Source organism: Emys orbicularis, chromosome 1 (genome assembly GCF_028017835.1).
Source record: "Emys orbicularis isolate rEmyOrb1 chromosome 1, rEmyOrb1.hap1, whole genome shotgun sequence".
Taxonomy (NCBI): domain Eukaryota; kingdom Metazoa; phylum Chordata; order Testudines; family Emydidae; genus Emys; species Emys orbicularis.
This window is the reverse complement of record NC_088683.1, coordinates 67,204,706-67,220,678: the sequence shown is the minus strand read 5'-3', so window position 1 is coordinate 67,220,678 and position 15,973 is coordinate 67,204,706. Positions and strand designations below refer to the sequence as shown.

General features: G+C 44.0%; 1 protein-coding gene across 5 annotated transcripts in view; it reads left to right on the top strand.

The window, feature by feature from the left end:
* Nucleotides 1–15,973, top strand: part of GRIP1 (glutamate receptor interacting protein 1) — a 358,951-nt gene that overhangs the window by 295,658 nt on the left and 47,320 nt on the right. For all 5 annotated transcript variants that reach the window (XM_065419595.1, XM_065419580.1, XM_065419588.1 and 2 more), the window contains 3 exons: nt 6,655–6,841; nt 7,450–7,595; nt 9,343–9,423. In XM_065419595.1, the coding sequence (XP_065275667.1) occupies nt 6,655–6,841; nt 7,450–7,595; nt 9,343–9,423 (414 nt within the window). The remainder of the gene's footprint in view (nt 1–6,654; nt 6,842–7,449; nt 7,596–9,342; nt 9,424–15,973) is intronic.

Sequence of the window (15,973 nt, the reverse complement as noted above, 5' to 3'; positions counted from 1 at the left end):
GTGCTGACCAGGGCCAGCCTCTGCCCATGGATCCTGGCTGCTATGAGATGCTCCCTCTGGAGTACTCATCCCTCTTGGGCACCTGCCTCTCAGCAGTCTGGTCACACCCCATTCACTGCCCAGGGACCTGCCATTGCAGCTGGGTCATTCTCCCCACACTCCCTGCATGCAGAGTGGAATCACCTCTTGTGCCCCTTGCCTGCCCTGCCCCAGCCCTGTGGCTGATGGTCACACAGCTCAAGCTCTCACCTTGGTCACGTGAACCTGGTGCTCAGCGGCTGCTGCTGGCAGGGTGGACTCACTTCTGCCAGCTCCGGAAACCCAGGCTGTGAGAACAGAGCGACCTCTAGGGTTACAGATTTCATGTTCCCAAATAGAGGACACTGCTGGGGGGAAGAGGAGGGGAGAGGGAGCTGGGGGGGGAACAGTTGAGGGGCGCTGAAGCGGGTATTTGGGGAACGCTGGAGGGGGTAGCTGCGGTGGGGGTACCCACTGGAGGTGTAGGGCAGTGTCACTCCCTGTCATGGTGATAGGGCAGCTGGCCCGCTGTCAGTCAGCGCCTCCCTATAGACCTCTCCCCCTCCCCAGGGCTGAGCAGGGCGCCATTTCAGATTTTGGTATGGGGGCAACTTTGACCGTGATTCCATGACTACTTAGGCACCTGAAAACTCTAGGCTTTTTGCAGATAACTTAGAAATTAGCACTGTATCTAATTCTTATATAAAGAAAGAACAAAATGTATACAAACACCAATTAAAGCTGTATTTTTAAGTTTATATGTAAATTTAGAACAATCAGGAGATTGTTCCTCCTTACCTGAGGAGGTTGTGAAGGCTAGGACTATAACAGCGTTTAAAAGAGAACTGGATAAATTCATGGTGGTTAAGTCCATTAATGGCTATTAGCCAGGATGGGTAAGGAATGGTGTCCCTAGCCTCTGTTTGTCAGAGGATGGAGATGGATGGCAGGAGAGAGATCACTTGATCATTGCCTGTTGGTACACTCCCTCTGGGGCACCTGGCATTGGCCACTGTCGGTAGACAGGATACTGGGCTAGATGGACCTTTGGTCTGACCCAGTACTTTTTTGGTCTGACCCGTTCTTATGTTCTTATGTACTACAGCAAGATATTCCCAATCCCAAGACTTGAGGTGGAGTCAGAACTGTTCGGCTGTGTCCTACCATTAAATCAATAAGACTCTCATTCAGCTCAGTTGATGGTGGGGAGGAGCCTGTGCTTTGGGAATGGGAGGAGTCCGTTTCAATCCCGATGGCCAGGATTGAGTCCCATATGAGGAGGAGGTGCCTCAGTGACTGAGGGGCCTGTTGCTCTTGGGGGGAAATCTGGATTTGGGAATGACAAATCCCAAATTCCCATTGTCACACTGCCTGGTGTGGGACACAACTAAGAGCGTCAATCTCGGGTCAGAATGCCAGAATACAGGGCATGTACCCCAAACTGGTGGTATATTCTATCACAAGATTTCACCAAACCTGTAACAAATGTGTGCTTCCAAAATACTATACTAGTTATTATGTAGCCACAGACAGTCCCCTTCAGGCCCCCTAGCCCCTCATGCACCACTCAGACAAAGCAGACTTCTGTGATAAATTATTATTAAAACTAAGAATCACATATATTAGGTTCTTCCAGTTCCAAAGACCCCGACACACACTTCAGATCTTACCCCAAAACCACACTGTTAGCCAATCCTTTAATAACTAAAAACTAAAGGTTTATTAATATATAAAAAAGGAAGAGTATTATTAAGAGGTTAAAATGAATCATATACATTACAATTGATTTCAGAGTTTGTAGATCAGGTTAATACAATGATGTTAAATCTGCCAGTTTGTAATAAGTCTCTCTGGTTCATCCCAAATATTGGGGTCCTCAGTCCATTGTTCAAAGCTCTTCTTTGTTAGAAGTCATAATCCAGAGATGTGGAGCAGGAAAGAGAAGCCGCGCCGGCGGAAATTATGGGATGGAAGCATTTGGTGCACAGAGATTTCTTATGCTGATGTCAGAAGTTAGATCTGAATAGCTGGTTCTCAGGGCAAGCTTTGTCTATCGAGGCACATGTGCAATGAACAGGCTGGTGTGTATGTGCACCACGTACCTTTTGTGATTCCCCTGGTTGTCATGGGCCCTACACTGCTAACAGATAGCAGAGATTCTCTGTTAGCTCAAGCCTCAGGGCCCTGTGATTTGGTGCAGGCGAGGGGGGTTGTGCCTCAGCCACAGCTGTGAAGCTCTCCAAGGCTGTTATGCAGCACAGTGGCACATGGCGGTTCCATCTGGCTGTGGAGTGTCACCACAGAGCAGTACCGCCCTGAGTTACTCCTTTGCTGGCCCAGTGCCCAGGGAGCTGTTCAATGCAGTGAAAAGGTTGTTACAGCATAGAACAGGGTCAAAGAAGAGCTGGCCACTGTAATTTGCAATCCATGTGTGAGTGACAGGGGCCATCATTCCATCAGCAGCTGTGAAAAACGTGCATCTCTAGACCCCTCTGCTGGAATTTCAGCCTGGGACTCCGCAGTTCCATGAGAGCTGAGCACATGTGAGTGCCAGGGGGCTGCCATGGGGTGCTCTAGGAGGCCTTTCCTCCTTGCCATTGCCATGCATTTGTGTCAGGATTCAAATGTTTGTCGTCAGCCAAGGGGCAGAGGTCAGCACTCTGTGAGGCAAAGGCCCCAGGACAGTCTTGACCCTGTGAGTGGCCTGAGCAGTGCCCGGTGGGTGTGTGTCAGTGCCATGTTCAGCCAGGCCACCCAAGAGCCACGGCTGTGCAGCTCATCACACTGGCTCGTCCACAGCGAAACCCTGATCAGGGATGAGTCTGTTTAAATTCCAAACACCCTCTAGTGTGTACAACTGGTGATTAGCAACTTTAATGAGAGCCTTAACCTCAGATGTCCTCTCTCCCCCAGTTAGGGTTGCCAACTTTCTACTCGCACAAAACCAAACACCCTTGCCCTGCCCCCTGCCCCGCCCCTTCTCTGAGGCCCTGCCCATGCCCTGCCCCTTCTCAGAGGCCATGCCCCCGCTCACTCCCCTCCCCCCCCCGTCGCTTGCTCACCCCACCCTCACTCACTTGCTCATTTTAACTGGGCTGTCTCAGGGGATTGGGATGCAGGGGGGAGTGAGGGCTCCGGCTGGGGTTGTGGGCTCTGGGATGGGGCCAGGAATGAGGGGTTTGGGGTACAGAAGGGGGCTCTGGGCTTGGGGGTGGAGCTGAGGGGTTCGGAGTATGGGAGGGGGCTCTGGGCTGAGGTGGGGGTTGAGATGTGGGGGGGTGCAGGCTGTGGAGTGGGGCTGGGGATGAGGGGTTTGGGATGCAGGAGGGTGCTCTGGGCTGGAACTGAAGAGTTTGGAGGGCAGGAGGGGGATCAGGGCTGGAGCACGGGGTTGGGGTGCAGGAGGGTGTCAGGGGTGCAGGAGGGTGCTCTGGGCTCAGATCAAGGGGTTCAGAGGGCGGGAGGGGGAATCAGGGATGGGACTGGGGCAGAGGGATGGGGTCAGGGGAGCAGGCTCCAGGTGGCACTTACGTCAAGCAGCTCCCAGAAGCAGCGGCATGTCCCCCCTCAGGCTCCTATGCAGAGGCGCTGCCAGGTGACTTTGCGCGCTGCCCCGTCCTCAGGCGCCACCCCTGCAGCTCCCATTGGCCATGGTTCCCGGCCAATGGGAACTGCGGAGGCAGCACTTGGGGCGGGGGCAGCACTAGGGGTAGGGTGGTAGACAGCGCCGCCAACCGGACAGTCAAGCGGTGCTGATCAGAGCCACCAGGATCCCTTTTCGACCGGGTGTTCCGGTCAAAAACCGGACACCTGGTCATCTTACCCCCAATGCTGGGAAGGGCCATGCCCCAAGCTGGCGACACTGCTCTGCCAGGCCTCAGCCCTGCACACAGGTTAGGGAGTGTGAGCAGAGCCAGTGGCTCATGGCCATACAGCAGGTCTGGGGAATGCAACAGCTCCATCCTGAGCTAATCACACACACAGTTCCTTATGGCACAGATTCGTACAGCACCTAGCACATTTCATGTATGTTCCGAAACAAGGCCCCACTTGTACACCCCATCTCCTCCTAGTGCTTATGCTGATGCTCATGTATTTCCTTTTCTCCTAACCCCTACACTCCACTTCTGTGCCCCCTTCTCCCCTAACCCCTGCACTCCCCTCCTATGCCCCCTTCTCCCCTAACCTCTGCACTCCCCTCCCCTGCCCTTCCTGCCACTCAACACTCAGAGCCCTGCCTGCCTGCCACTGCGGTCCTAGCACTGGGGAGAGCCTGCTCTAGATGGGGTCACTGGACCCGCGATCCTGCAGGGTGGGGGTGTGCTGAACACCCTGGGCTCCAGCTGATCCTGGGGGGTGGGGGGGGGCTGATGCCACTGGGCACAATCCGGGGGGGGGGGGGGTTGATGCTGCTGGGTCCGATCGTGTGCCACCCCATTTTTGTGCCCCCACCAGCTCTGCGCCTCTCGTCCCACCCTAGTTACAGCCCTGGTAGTGAGGCTGAAAGTCAGTGGGAGTCGGTACATAACTCCCGTAAGCTATTCAGACCCATTCTTTTTAAAATTGTAAAACCAGCTGTTTTCTGTTCTTTTTAGCTGTCATACCCATTTAAATATCATTTATAAACTTTGCTCTAAATAGAGTTTGAATGAGAAGTTGACTGTCTCTGGGAGTCAGTGAGTTTATTAAATAGATGTGAACCAATGCAAGGAGCCTGGGTAACAAAATGGAGGAACTATAGCTACTGGTGCAGGAAGTGAAACCAAATATTGTAGTGGAATAGTAGGCCTGACTGGCATACAGATAGTGCTTGGGGTATGCTACAGACCCCCGGGATCTGATATGGATATGGATAGAGACCTCTTTAATGTTTTTAAAGAAATAAATACTACTGGGAGAAAGTTGTTAAGGACATAGAGGTGAACAGTAACAGGGATAAAATACAGCATGGTTTTACAAAAGTTAGATTGTGCCAGACCAATCTGATCTCTTTCTTTGATAAGAGAACTGGGTTTTTAGACAAAAGAAATGAAATAGATCTAATGTATTTGGATTTCAGTAAGGCATTTAATACAGTTCCATATGGGATATTATTAGTTAAATTGGGGAAAATGTGGATTAATATGAGAATTGAAAGGTGGATAAGGAACTGGTTAAAGGGAGACTACTGAAAGGGAAGCTGTCAGGCTGGTGGGAGGTTACTAGTGGAGTTCCTCAGGGATCAATCTTGGGACCAATCTTATTTAACATTTTTATTAATGACTTTGGCACAAAAAGTGAAAGTGTGCTAATAAAATTTGCAGATGACACAAAGTTGGGAGGTATTGCCAATATGGAGGAGGACCGGAATATCATACAAGAATATCAGGATGACCTTGATAACTGGAGAAATAGAAATGGGATGAAATTTAATAGAGCAAAGTGCAAGGTCATGCACTTAGGGACTAACAACAAGAATTTTTGCTACCCGCTGGGGACATATCCATTGTAAGTGACAGAGGAGAAAGATCTGGGTGTATTAGTTGATCACAGGATGACTATGAACCGCATATGTGATGCGTCTGTGAAAAAGGCTAATGCAATCCTAGGATGCATCAGGCGAGGTATTTCCAGTAGAGATAGGGAAGTGTTAGTACCATTATACAAGGCACTGGTGAGACCTCCTCTGGAACACCGTGTGCAGTTCTGGTCTCCCATGTTTAAGAAAGATTAATTCAAACTGGAACAGGTCCAGAGAAGGGCTACTAGGATGATCCGAGGAATGGAAAACCTACCTTATGAGAGGAAACTCAAAGAGCTTGGCTTGTTTAGGCTAAGCAAAAGAAGGCAGAGGGGAGATATGATTGCTCTCTATAAATACATCAGAGGGATAAATAGCAGGAAGGGAGAGGAGTTATTTAAGTGCCGATGTGTACACAAGAACAAATGGCCATAAACTGGCCATCAACAAGTTTAGGCTTGAAATTAGGCAAAGGTTTCTAACCATCAGAGGAGTGAAGTTCTGGAACAGCCTTCCAAGGGGAGCAGTGGGGCAAAAAATCTAACTGACTTCAAGACTGAGCTTGATAAGTTTATGGAGGGGACGGTATGATGAGACTGCCTACAATGGCATGTAGCCAATTTGCAACTGCTAGTAGCAAATATTCCCCAACATCCAGTGATAGATCCCAGATAGTGTGTGTGTGCGTGCGGGGGGCTCTGAGTTACTAAAGAGAATTCTCTCCTGGGTGTCTGGCTGTTGGGTCTTGCCAAAATGCTCAGGGTCCAACTGATCGCCATATTTGGGGTCAGGAAGGAATTTTCCCTTGGGTCAGATTAGCAGAGACCAGGTGGGAGAGGGTTTGTCTTCCTCTGCAGCATGGGACACTTGCAGGTTTAAACTAGTGTAAACGGTAGATTCTCTGTAACTTGAAGTCATCATGATTTGAGGACTTCAGTAACTCAGCCAGAGGTTAGGGGTCTATTACAGGAGTAGGTGGGTGAGGTTCTGTGACTTGCAATATGCAGGAGGTCAGGGTAGATTATCATGATGGTCCCTTCTGCCCTTAAAATCTATACAATGGATTATATCAGAAAGCAATTACATTTCTACTGTCTGTGTCTGAATGTCTTTCCCTCTGGTCTGTTCTGTTTTAGTGTCTTTAGCCTCTAGCACTGTTGGTCTGGCTGGGCAGGTTGTCCACACAGAAACCACAGAAGTAGTGCTGACAGCTGACCCCATTGTAGGATTTGGGATACAGCTCCAAGGTAGCGTGTTTGCCACTGAGACCTTGTCTTCTCCACCTCTGATTTCATATATTGAGTGTGACAGCCCAGCAGAAAGGTGAGGCTCTTTCAGATGATTGCTTCTAACTATATCTTGCTGACGATGCCTGGGGATGGTTTGGTTTGATTGCTTTCAGATTTCTGAGAAATTCTGGACCATTGCTCAGTGGAAAAGTAGCACGTAATGAACTCCCTGTTCTGATAATAAAATTTTGTATTCTTGATCAGGTGTAAGACAAATAACAAGCAGCAGTGCCTTTATCTTGCTGATTCCTTCAACAGCAGACTAGAGGCTATATTAATTAAAAAGGAAAGAATTCATTTTTTTAAAAAATCTCTGAAATTCAAAACTAATAAACTCTTTGCAAAGGAGGAACCGCATCCATCTCTGTTAAGTTTTAGTTCAGATCACAACATAGGAAATGCTTGAGTTTTGAATTATTAATTACTTCTTGGAACATTTCAACTGCACCTACATACGTTTTTGTGATAACATGGTTTCATGTAGAACCACATTAGTTCAATAGTAGATACAACTGCTAGCTGCCATTCCATAGAATGAGCTGATATATCATCCTTTTTAAAGGTTAGATGGGATTTATTTTGTATAACTGGATACTGGTTACCTGTACATCTGAAGGCTAATTTTTATTATTGTGTATCAAGGTGTGGGGTTCTACAAATAGGAGACAGACTCATGGCAATAAATGGAATCCCAACAGAAGACAGCACGTTTGAAGAAGCTAATCAGCTTCTCAGAGACTCTTCTATCACCAACAAGGTCACTTTAGAAATAGAGTTTGATGTTGCAGGTATGAATGTATAATATTTTTTTTTGCAAGACAGTATTAGGAATAATTTTCATGTGTATTTTATTTGGCAGGCATTTGAGGCTGAAACTTTATTTTCATAGATGGCATTTGTTTGGGAAGCTGCCCCTCTGAAAATTGTGCCTGTTTGTGCAGCTTTCTCATTGCACATGGCCCTCCTCAGTGTGCTCCAAAACCCCAGTGGAAATGACAAATGCTGTAGAAAGTTATGGTGACAGTCCCTCTTCTTCCTTATTTGCAAACATATTTCTGTCCAGAGTTTGAGTCTTAGCTCAGCAGAATATTCCTAAATGTATTACAATCTCCTACAGAGTGTTACCTGTTAATAACATGTTTTGCTGCACAGAAAAGTGTTATGTAAACAGTGGATTAGTGGAGAAATCTTAATGGTTCCATTCTTGAGGTATGGACCAGAAAGAATATCAATAGAATTTCATCTTGAAAAACAACAATGTAAATTATATGCAAAAACTTAAATTAATAAAAGTCAGGAAATGCATAACATTGCCAATGCATCTTTTACTTTCCCATGACTCCTCACCTTTTTTAAGGTATTGAAGCATATAGAATACAAAACCACAGATTATATATGTAATATGCACAGTATATAAACAATGTACACCCCAAAACACCCACCAACCCACCCCCACATATATATTATTTTTTAAATATGTTTAAATTAATATTATGTATATATATAAAAATATTAAGAACCATTAAGACATCTCCACTAATTTAGTAATAGTTCCTTAGAAGTCATTACTGTGTTAGTTCTGCAGTGATTTTGCATGGTATAAATATTCTTACAAATGGAATTTCATATAATGGTCATGTTCTGCAAAATCCCAGCTAAGGGTTGCTACAGTAATAATTATGAGTGATATCTTATCATGCAAATTTCCATTAAAGTATGGTCAGACTATTGCATTTTTGTACATAGCCAGTGCAATATTCAAAAATAACACCATGCACAACTGGAGAGCAAATTTTAAATCTGTTTGAGGTCACAAATGAAAATGAGTTTTGTGTTTCAAACTTTGGGCCTACTCCTGTTTCCAATAATGTCTATGTCAAAACTCCCATTGACTTCACCAGAGCAGAATCAGACTTCTAGTTGCTAGTGGTATATTTACATCTCTAAACCACGGCAACAGGCAGTCTGATTTATCTGGGGCAATGGAGGTGCCACAAGTCAGGACTGGGATGTAACGTTGTGTGTTCAAACTTCCATTGCCTCAGCTGGCTCCTTGCTTTCCCTCACTATGCTATGCTTTTGTTCCTTTACTTTTCATGAGAAATAAAATCCACTGCAGTTATTTAGGTGAATATTTCAAAATGTCTTAGACCTACACCAAAAAGTGCCTGAAATCAGGACTTATTTTGTGTCTTTTTAATTAAAAGCTACCTGACAACAGTAATTTTTTCATGTACGCAAGCACACAAAATTGTGGGCTAAGCCACCGGTAGGCACATGCAATCTCCATCAGTTGAGATTTAACCCTCAGAATAATGGAGCTACAGACCTTACCTTATGCAGTGACATTACCATCACTGATATAAAACATGTTGCATGTGTCATGCTCCTTTCACATCAACTCCTACATTGTTTTCATGAATGGGTAGGTGTGATGTAAGTGTTACTAATGTATTTTCATTGGCTTACACTTAAAACTCCACATCCTTGCAAGTACAGTACTGCAGCCTGTAACTCATCTACTTTTCATTACAGAATCAGTTATACCAAGTAGTGGAACATTTCATGTAAAACTACCAAAGAAGCATAACGTGGAGCTTGGCATCACCATAAGTTGTAAGTAATTATGATTAATTTTTAAGCCCACTATTGTATGATATTATATAGCTAAAAGTGGATCATATAATCATGGGCTGTAATCAGTTTACAATTGAAATACCTCTTTGTGTGTGTGCTATTCCCAGCCAGTGTGATGGTTAGCAGCATAAGCGCTGACTCTTTGGGTCTTCCAGGGCTGGAGCACCCACGGGGAAAAAATGGTGGTTGCTGAACACTCACTGGCAGCCAGCTCCCTCCCCCCAAGCGCCTCCCACCCACTGTCGGCCCTGCTGATCAGTACCTCCCCCTCCCTCCCAGTGCCTCCCACCTGCCATGGATCAGCTGTTCCGCAGCATGCAGGAGGCGCTTGGAGGGAGGAGGATGAGCGAGGGCAGGGTGTGCTTAGGGGAGGAGGTGGATCGGGGCATGAAGAGGCGGGATGGGGACTTGGCGGAAGGGTTGGAGTGGGGGCGGGGCGGGGATAGAATGGGGGTGGGAAGAAGCGGGGGAGAGGGTGCTGGGGCAGAGTCAGGGAGCTGAGCACACATTAGAAAGTCAGAGCCTCTGATTAGCAATGCTATCCATTATCAAGTATCTCCTTCTAACACATTTGTAGTTTCCTTATTATGTTTATAGCTAGTTGAAGAGGCATGGTCAAGTTTGCCATAACTTAAATTTGACTTATCTTTTAGTAGACTTTGACTTTGTCATTTTACATTTTAAATAATTTTTTTTTTCTAACTTTTTTCAGCAGCCAGTAAAAAGTGGCTCTGGTCTGTAACTTGACCTTGTTAGACCCCACCCATGGTGCAAGCAGGCGCAACCCCATTAAAGTTAATGGGTGTTATGCATAGAGCACGGATGCCGGTGATGAATCTGGCCTGATAGGAATTAAAATGTCATTGCTTTTGTGGCCTTACTTAGACCATTAGCTTTATTCAGAGTTATGTTTATGCAAAATACTTTGTGAAATATCTGTAGATTTTTTTGTGCTTTAATTTATATTATCAAAGCTTTTAGCAGCACGACAGATAAAAATTAGTCAAAAGTGCAGTGAGGAATTTAGCACCATGATGGGCATCTGAAGAACAAATGAGATGCACCACTGTAGGTTCAGATTATTATGTTCCCATTTGTTATATACGCATATCAAGAATTGTTAGACTCAATAAGGAATGCAGTTTGATGCAAATTAAAATCATAGATCTGCCAGCAGAAGGAGTGGTAACACATGAAACATTCATACAAATAAAATCCTGAACAATGGGAAGAGGTTGTTCTATTTAGTTATTAGACCATGGCTCAATGTTGATTTCCTGATTGGTTATAAAAAAATAGTTTTTCCTTGTATTAATAATGTTATTTATATGTATTTATATGAAGATGTATTATTTTATCTCTCTATTTGCTGTAATACAAAGGTTTTAAAGTGTTTATCCTCCCCCACATTAACTAAAAACTTTGGAAATTTGTCTGATAGATTTCAGACCCTTTGTAAAGCCTTGAGTCAGTTGTACTTGTGCTTGGTTTAATACTTTGTTTTGTTCTACCTAATTAACTCAGAAATGAGCCAGTGTGATTTAACAGGGTGAATGGTTTATACTAATTTCACTCAGAGCATCTGTAGCACATTAATATCTGCATGCCATTTATTGATATTATTGTCATAATGCTAAATGCTTTCTTTTAAAAAACAAAATGAAAATGGCCCAACAAAAAAACACAAGGATCTGCATGGACTGTGGATGAAATTCAACTCTCCACAAAGCTGGAGCTATCAAGCTTAGAGCATAAATACTACATGAGATCAGGTGATATAATATCCATGTGGGCTAGACATGGGTAAGCACTGTAGACACTCTATAGTCAATACTCCTGCAGGCACTCTGATGCAGGAGTCTTCAGGGGTCATTTCAGCTACCCCTCTTGTTCAGTTCATATGTAAAGGTTCTAGAGGAGCTAGTGAGGTACTTAGTCTGAGGTGCCATCGGTATTACTACTGAGGGCATTCTGCACCAAAATATTTAAAATTCTGTGCCAAAGAATTCTGCGCACAATATTTTAAAATTCTGCAAATTTTATTTGTCAAATAAATGTGGAGGCTCCAGCATGGCATTGGGGAGCACAGGCCACTGGCTGCACAGAGGTGGGAGATCACTGTGCAGATCCCCCTGGGACACGGACTCAACGGTGATGCTGCACCCAACCCTGACACAGCGCAAGGACCAGGCCTGCCCCCAAAACACCCCAGGGCCCTGCTCCTCTGTGCCAGGTGCACCAGGTGTGGGCAGGCAGGCTCAGCAAGGCAGGATCCAAGCGTGGTGGGATCCAGGGGTGGGTTGAGAGGGTTCTGTGTGGGGCAATCTGGGTGTGGGTGGCTCAGTGGTGGATCCGGGTGCGGAGGGGATCTGGATACACCAGGGCTGCCCAGAGGACTCAGGGGGCCTGAGGCAAAGCAATTTCGGGGGCCCTTTCCATAAAAAAAAGTTGCAATATTGTAGAATACTATATTCTCGTGGAGGCCCCTGTGGGGCCCGGGGCCTGGGGCAAATTGCCCCACTTGCCCCCCCCCCCCTCTGGGCAGCCCTGGGATACACAGGGGCTTGTTGGGGGGTTCTGGGTGAGATGGTAATGGGACTCTGCAGGTCCAGGTGAAGATGGTTCTTTCATTTTTCTTGGTCAGTAAATAAGCCTACGTGAAACTACTGTCTGGTCCTCAAAAAGCTTGTGAATCTGGACAAAGTACTAAATGAACCTGAGCAGATTTAGAGTTTTGGAGGAAACCATGTGCAATTCAATTTTGGGGGCTGAATTTCACTTTGTTTAAGGTTCATTCAAACTAGAAACTAAGGGGGCACAAATCATAATGAACTAAAACCAGAAGAAAAGTTCATGTGAATCCCTGTAAATCAAAGCCACTAGCTTTCACATAACTTTTATGTCAACTGTCTCTCAATACAATGGGCTTGTCAGATGCTGCTCTAACACAGTGGTCTCCAAACTTTTTTGATCGCGCACCCCTATCAGTAAAAAAATTTTGAGCACGCACCCCCTGCCGCGCTGAAGCAAAAAAAAAGGCGCTCGGACTCCCGCCTGGCTCCTCCTGCCGCGCACCCCTAAGGATCCTCTTTGGAGACCCCACTTTGGAGACCACTGCTCTAACGCACACAATTTTACACTCTTAACCTCCCAAAAGAAGGTCCTAGTTAAGTCTTTCATGGTTCCCCAAAATTCTTTAATGGGTTATGGGTCCCCTTAGCATCTACGTAGGGCCTGTGAGAGACCTGTTTTCCATTAATATTTATACGCTTTGGATCAGGCGCCTAGTCCATAGTCTGCCAAGATAAGTGACTATATCTTTCATACTGCGATTAGCACCAATTTCATACCCAATTAACTGCTTCTGGAAATTAGAACTTCTCCATTTTTTAAACCAGGCCACAGAAACTAGAACTGTGTAAACAACTGATTTTCTGGTTCAGAAGCTAAACTAAAAACTCGGAGAAAAAATTCATTTCTGGTTGACCCAAAAAGAAATTTTCACTTTTTTTCAGCAAAACAAAAAAGTTGGGGAAAAAATTGTTTTAAATCAAAACATTTTGTGTGACCCAAAGGATTTGGGTTTGGGGTTTTGTTTTATGTTCTTTTTTACTTTTTGTAAAAATAAAACTGAAGCAAAATTTGAAACAAAAAGTCATTTCAAATTGAAAAATTGAAACATTTTGTTTTGAAAATGTTGAAACAAATCTTTTCAACGTTCTCAGATTTTTTTTCCCAGACAGAATAATTTGGTGAATTCCACTGACCTGAATATGTATTTTTGGCAAACAATTTTTATCCATTTTTTCCCCCCAGCTCTAATGGAACCAAGTACGACACAACAATATGCTAGGCAATATCACCTTTTTTTAAACAGAGCCATTTCATGGAAATTACTAAGCAGGTCAACCCTCAGCAATTGTAAGGTGTTTAAATTTGATTTAATTTATTTGCCATCTATATTGATTTTAAACAGCGTAGTGGAATATAGATTTTTTTTAAGATTGATTTTTGTGACACCAACTACTTTATCATAGCCACATATTTTAAAAATACATTGAAAGATGTCAAAGAGATATATTTGCTAAAGTAATATGAAAATCGTAATTTCCTAAGTCCTGTATATCATACACCAAAACTTATATAGACCCCAGTCCTGCAAACACTTATGCACATGAGTAACTCACATGAATAGGCCCACCAAGTTCAATGGCGCTCCTCTTATGTGTAAAGTTTCACATGTGCATATATTTTTTCAGGATGAGGTCCATATTTATTAAGTATATTTGAACTTTAGTCAAAAAATGTGAAAATCATACACCTTTGGCATAAAAGAACTGTTGCATACGCTCCCACTGTAGAAATATAAGAATGGAAGAATATTGTGTACACACACACAGTAAAGCCTGTCTTTAGCAGCCACTCTAAAACGAGTGACAAAAACTGATTGTCTATTAGAAGTGGTCTTCAAATAAAAGTGGGGCATAATTGTGCTTCTTTTTTGTGAGATACCTCATGGTGTTTTCATTATATATTAGAGAAAAGGAGGCTAATTGTCATATTTAGTGTCAAGGAGAAAAATATTTGAGGAGTTGTATGTTGAATAGTATTTATGTATATGTATGGGTGTATCTATACGTACTATCTATTTTTATTATTTATTTACTTTGTATTAGCCTTACATTGTACTCAGGTATTGAACCATCTGTTCATGAGCATAAATCAGTTCTTGCAGTGTCTGTTAGTGCTGATACAGTTCTGACGTCATCAGAATTTTTATTATTAACCTCCATTCACAGGTGGGCCAGAAAAAAAAATCATTTCAAGGGGCTTCGAAAGCAGCAGGTATACAAGGTTTGAGCCTGGAAGCAAATTATCTTGACTCATTTTCCAAAAATCATTATGGGCACTTTACATTAGGCAAGCCTTAAAAAAAAGACATCAAAGATTAGCAGGTCATTTATTCTTTTTTGTGCTTATATATAAATAGTAAGATTCTGATACACTTACTCACAACAAATAGCACCTTACTCCACAAGTGGTCCCCTGAAGCTAATAGCTCATGGAATAAGAGTAAGAAATGAAAATAATATTTCAAAGGTTTGCAGGATTGGGCCCACATCCACAATGTGCAGATTTACTTAACAGCTCTCAGCAGCCCCAAATGAGCCATCATAATATTAATTATCCACTTTTAAGAACAAAAAATAATCCCACTGTAAGAACTGCTTACGTATGGATTCAATGAGCTTTTTAGTCCCTTTAGTAAACAGTGTGCTCTAACAAGTAAGGGTTATCAAGAGCTGTGCATCAGTGATTTCAGTTTGCCGACTTGGTTTGTGTACAGCCATTTTCCTCTGAATTTTACTTCGAGTTTTGAGTTCAAAAACAAAGTTGGAACCTCAAAGCCAAACTCAGCTGCAATTGCCTAGCTTTGGCTGGACACTAAGGGGGAAAAATGCTTTTGCCTGGTTTCTGGCCCAAATCGTAATTTGATCCAGGTTTGTTGGAAACATTTTTGAAAAAAAGTTCATGGATGTTTCAGTGACCACAGCCTGTGTTTCATGTTTGCATGATATGTGACAGCAGGTGTAGTTTCTGATTTTGTTAGGGCTGTAGTGGGGCCATTGCCATTATTGGTTCCCATAGATTTCAGGGATTTTTATTTCCCTTTTCTAGTTTTAATAGTAACATTACAGTAGCACTTGGGGTTCGTGTACACAGCCCAGGGCAGTGAGCCTACCAGCCCAGGTCGACAGACTCACGCTCACAGGGCTCGTGGTACCACTCTAAAACTAGCTGTGCAGACATGCTTCAGGCTGGAGTTCAGACTCTGAAGCCTAAGGAGGGGGGAGGGCTTTCAGAGTCTGCCGGAGCCCGGGGTTACTGCACTATATGCAAACCCATGTTATATCAGGTCGCGTTATATCAGGGTAGAGGTGAACTTACACATAGGAGTTCAGATAAGTAGTTCTAGGCATGATTTGATGACTTATAATCATACCTGGCTTAGCTGCTTATAGCATGGCTGCTCTGACCCTTCAGCCCAGAGAGAACAGACAAAGGGAAAGTTTCTTTCCCAATTTTAAAAAGTTCTACCTTCCCATTGGCTCTTTTGGTCAGGTGCCCCCTTTTTTTCTTTACCTGGGGGACTTTTTAACCCTTTACAGTTAAAGCAAGTAAAGAACAGATACCAGGAGGGATTTTACAGCTAACTGGCTGGCTGGGTGTCCATCAAAGGGAGCTATCCCCCCCTCCTTTATTTATTACATGCCCCCCAAATCACAGACGGTGCTGGCCAGCCTGGTTCAGGTCAGGTCCACACCGGCTGGGATTTCTTACTGGAGGTTTAGGAAATAGAGTTAATAAGATACATACTAATTTTACTAATAATTTTTACTCATAATTTTACTACTAATTACTAAGAACTAAACAGTACTTTTTACATTTCAAGCACTACAATGACTTAGAATACAGGGACATTTTTACCCGGCTGATTCTGGGAAACCTTCTTGGGAGAGAGCATCAG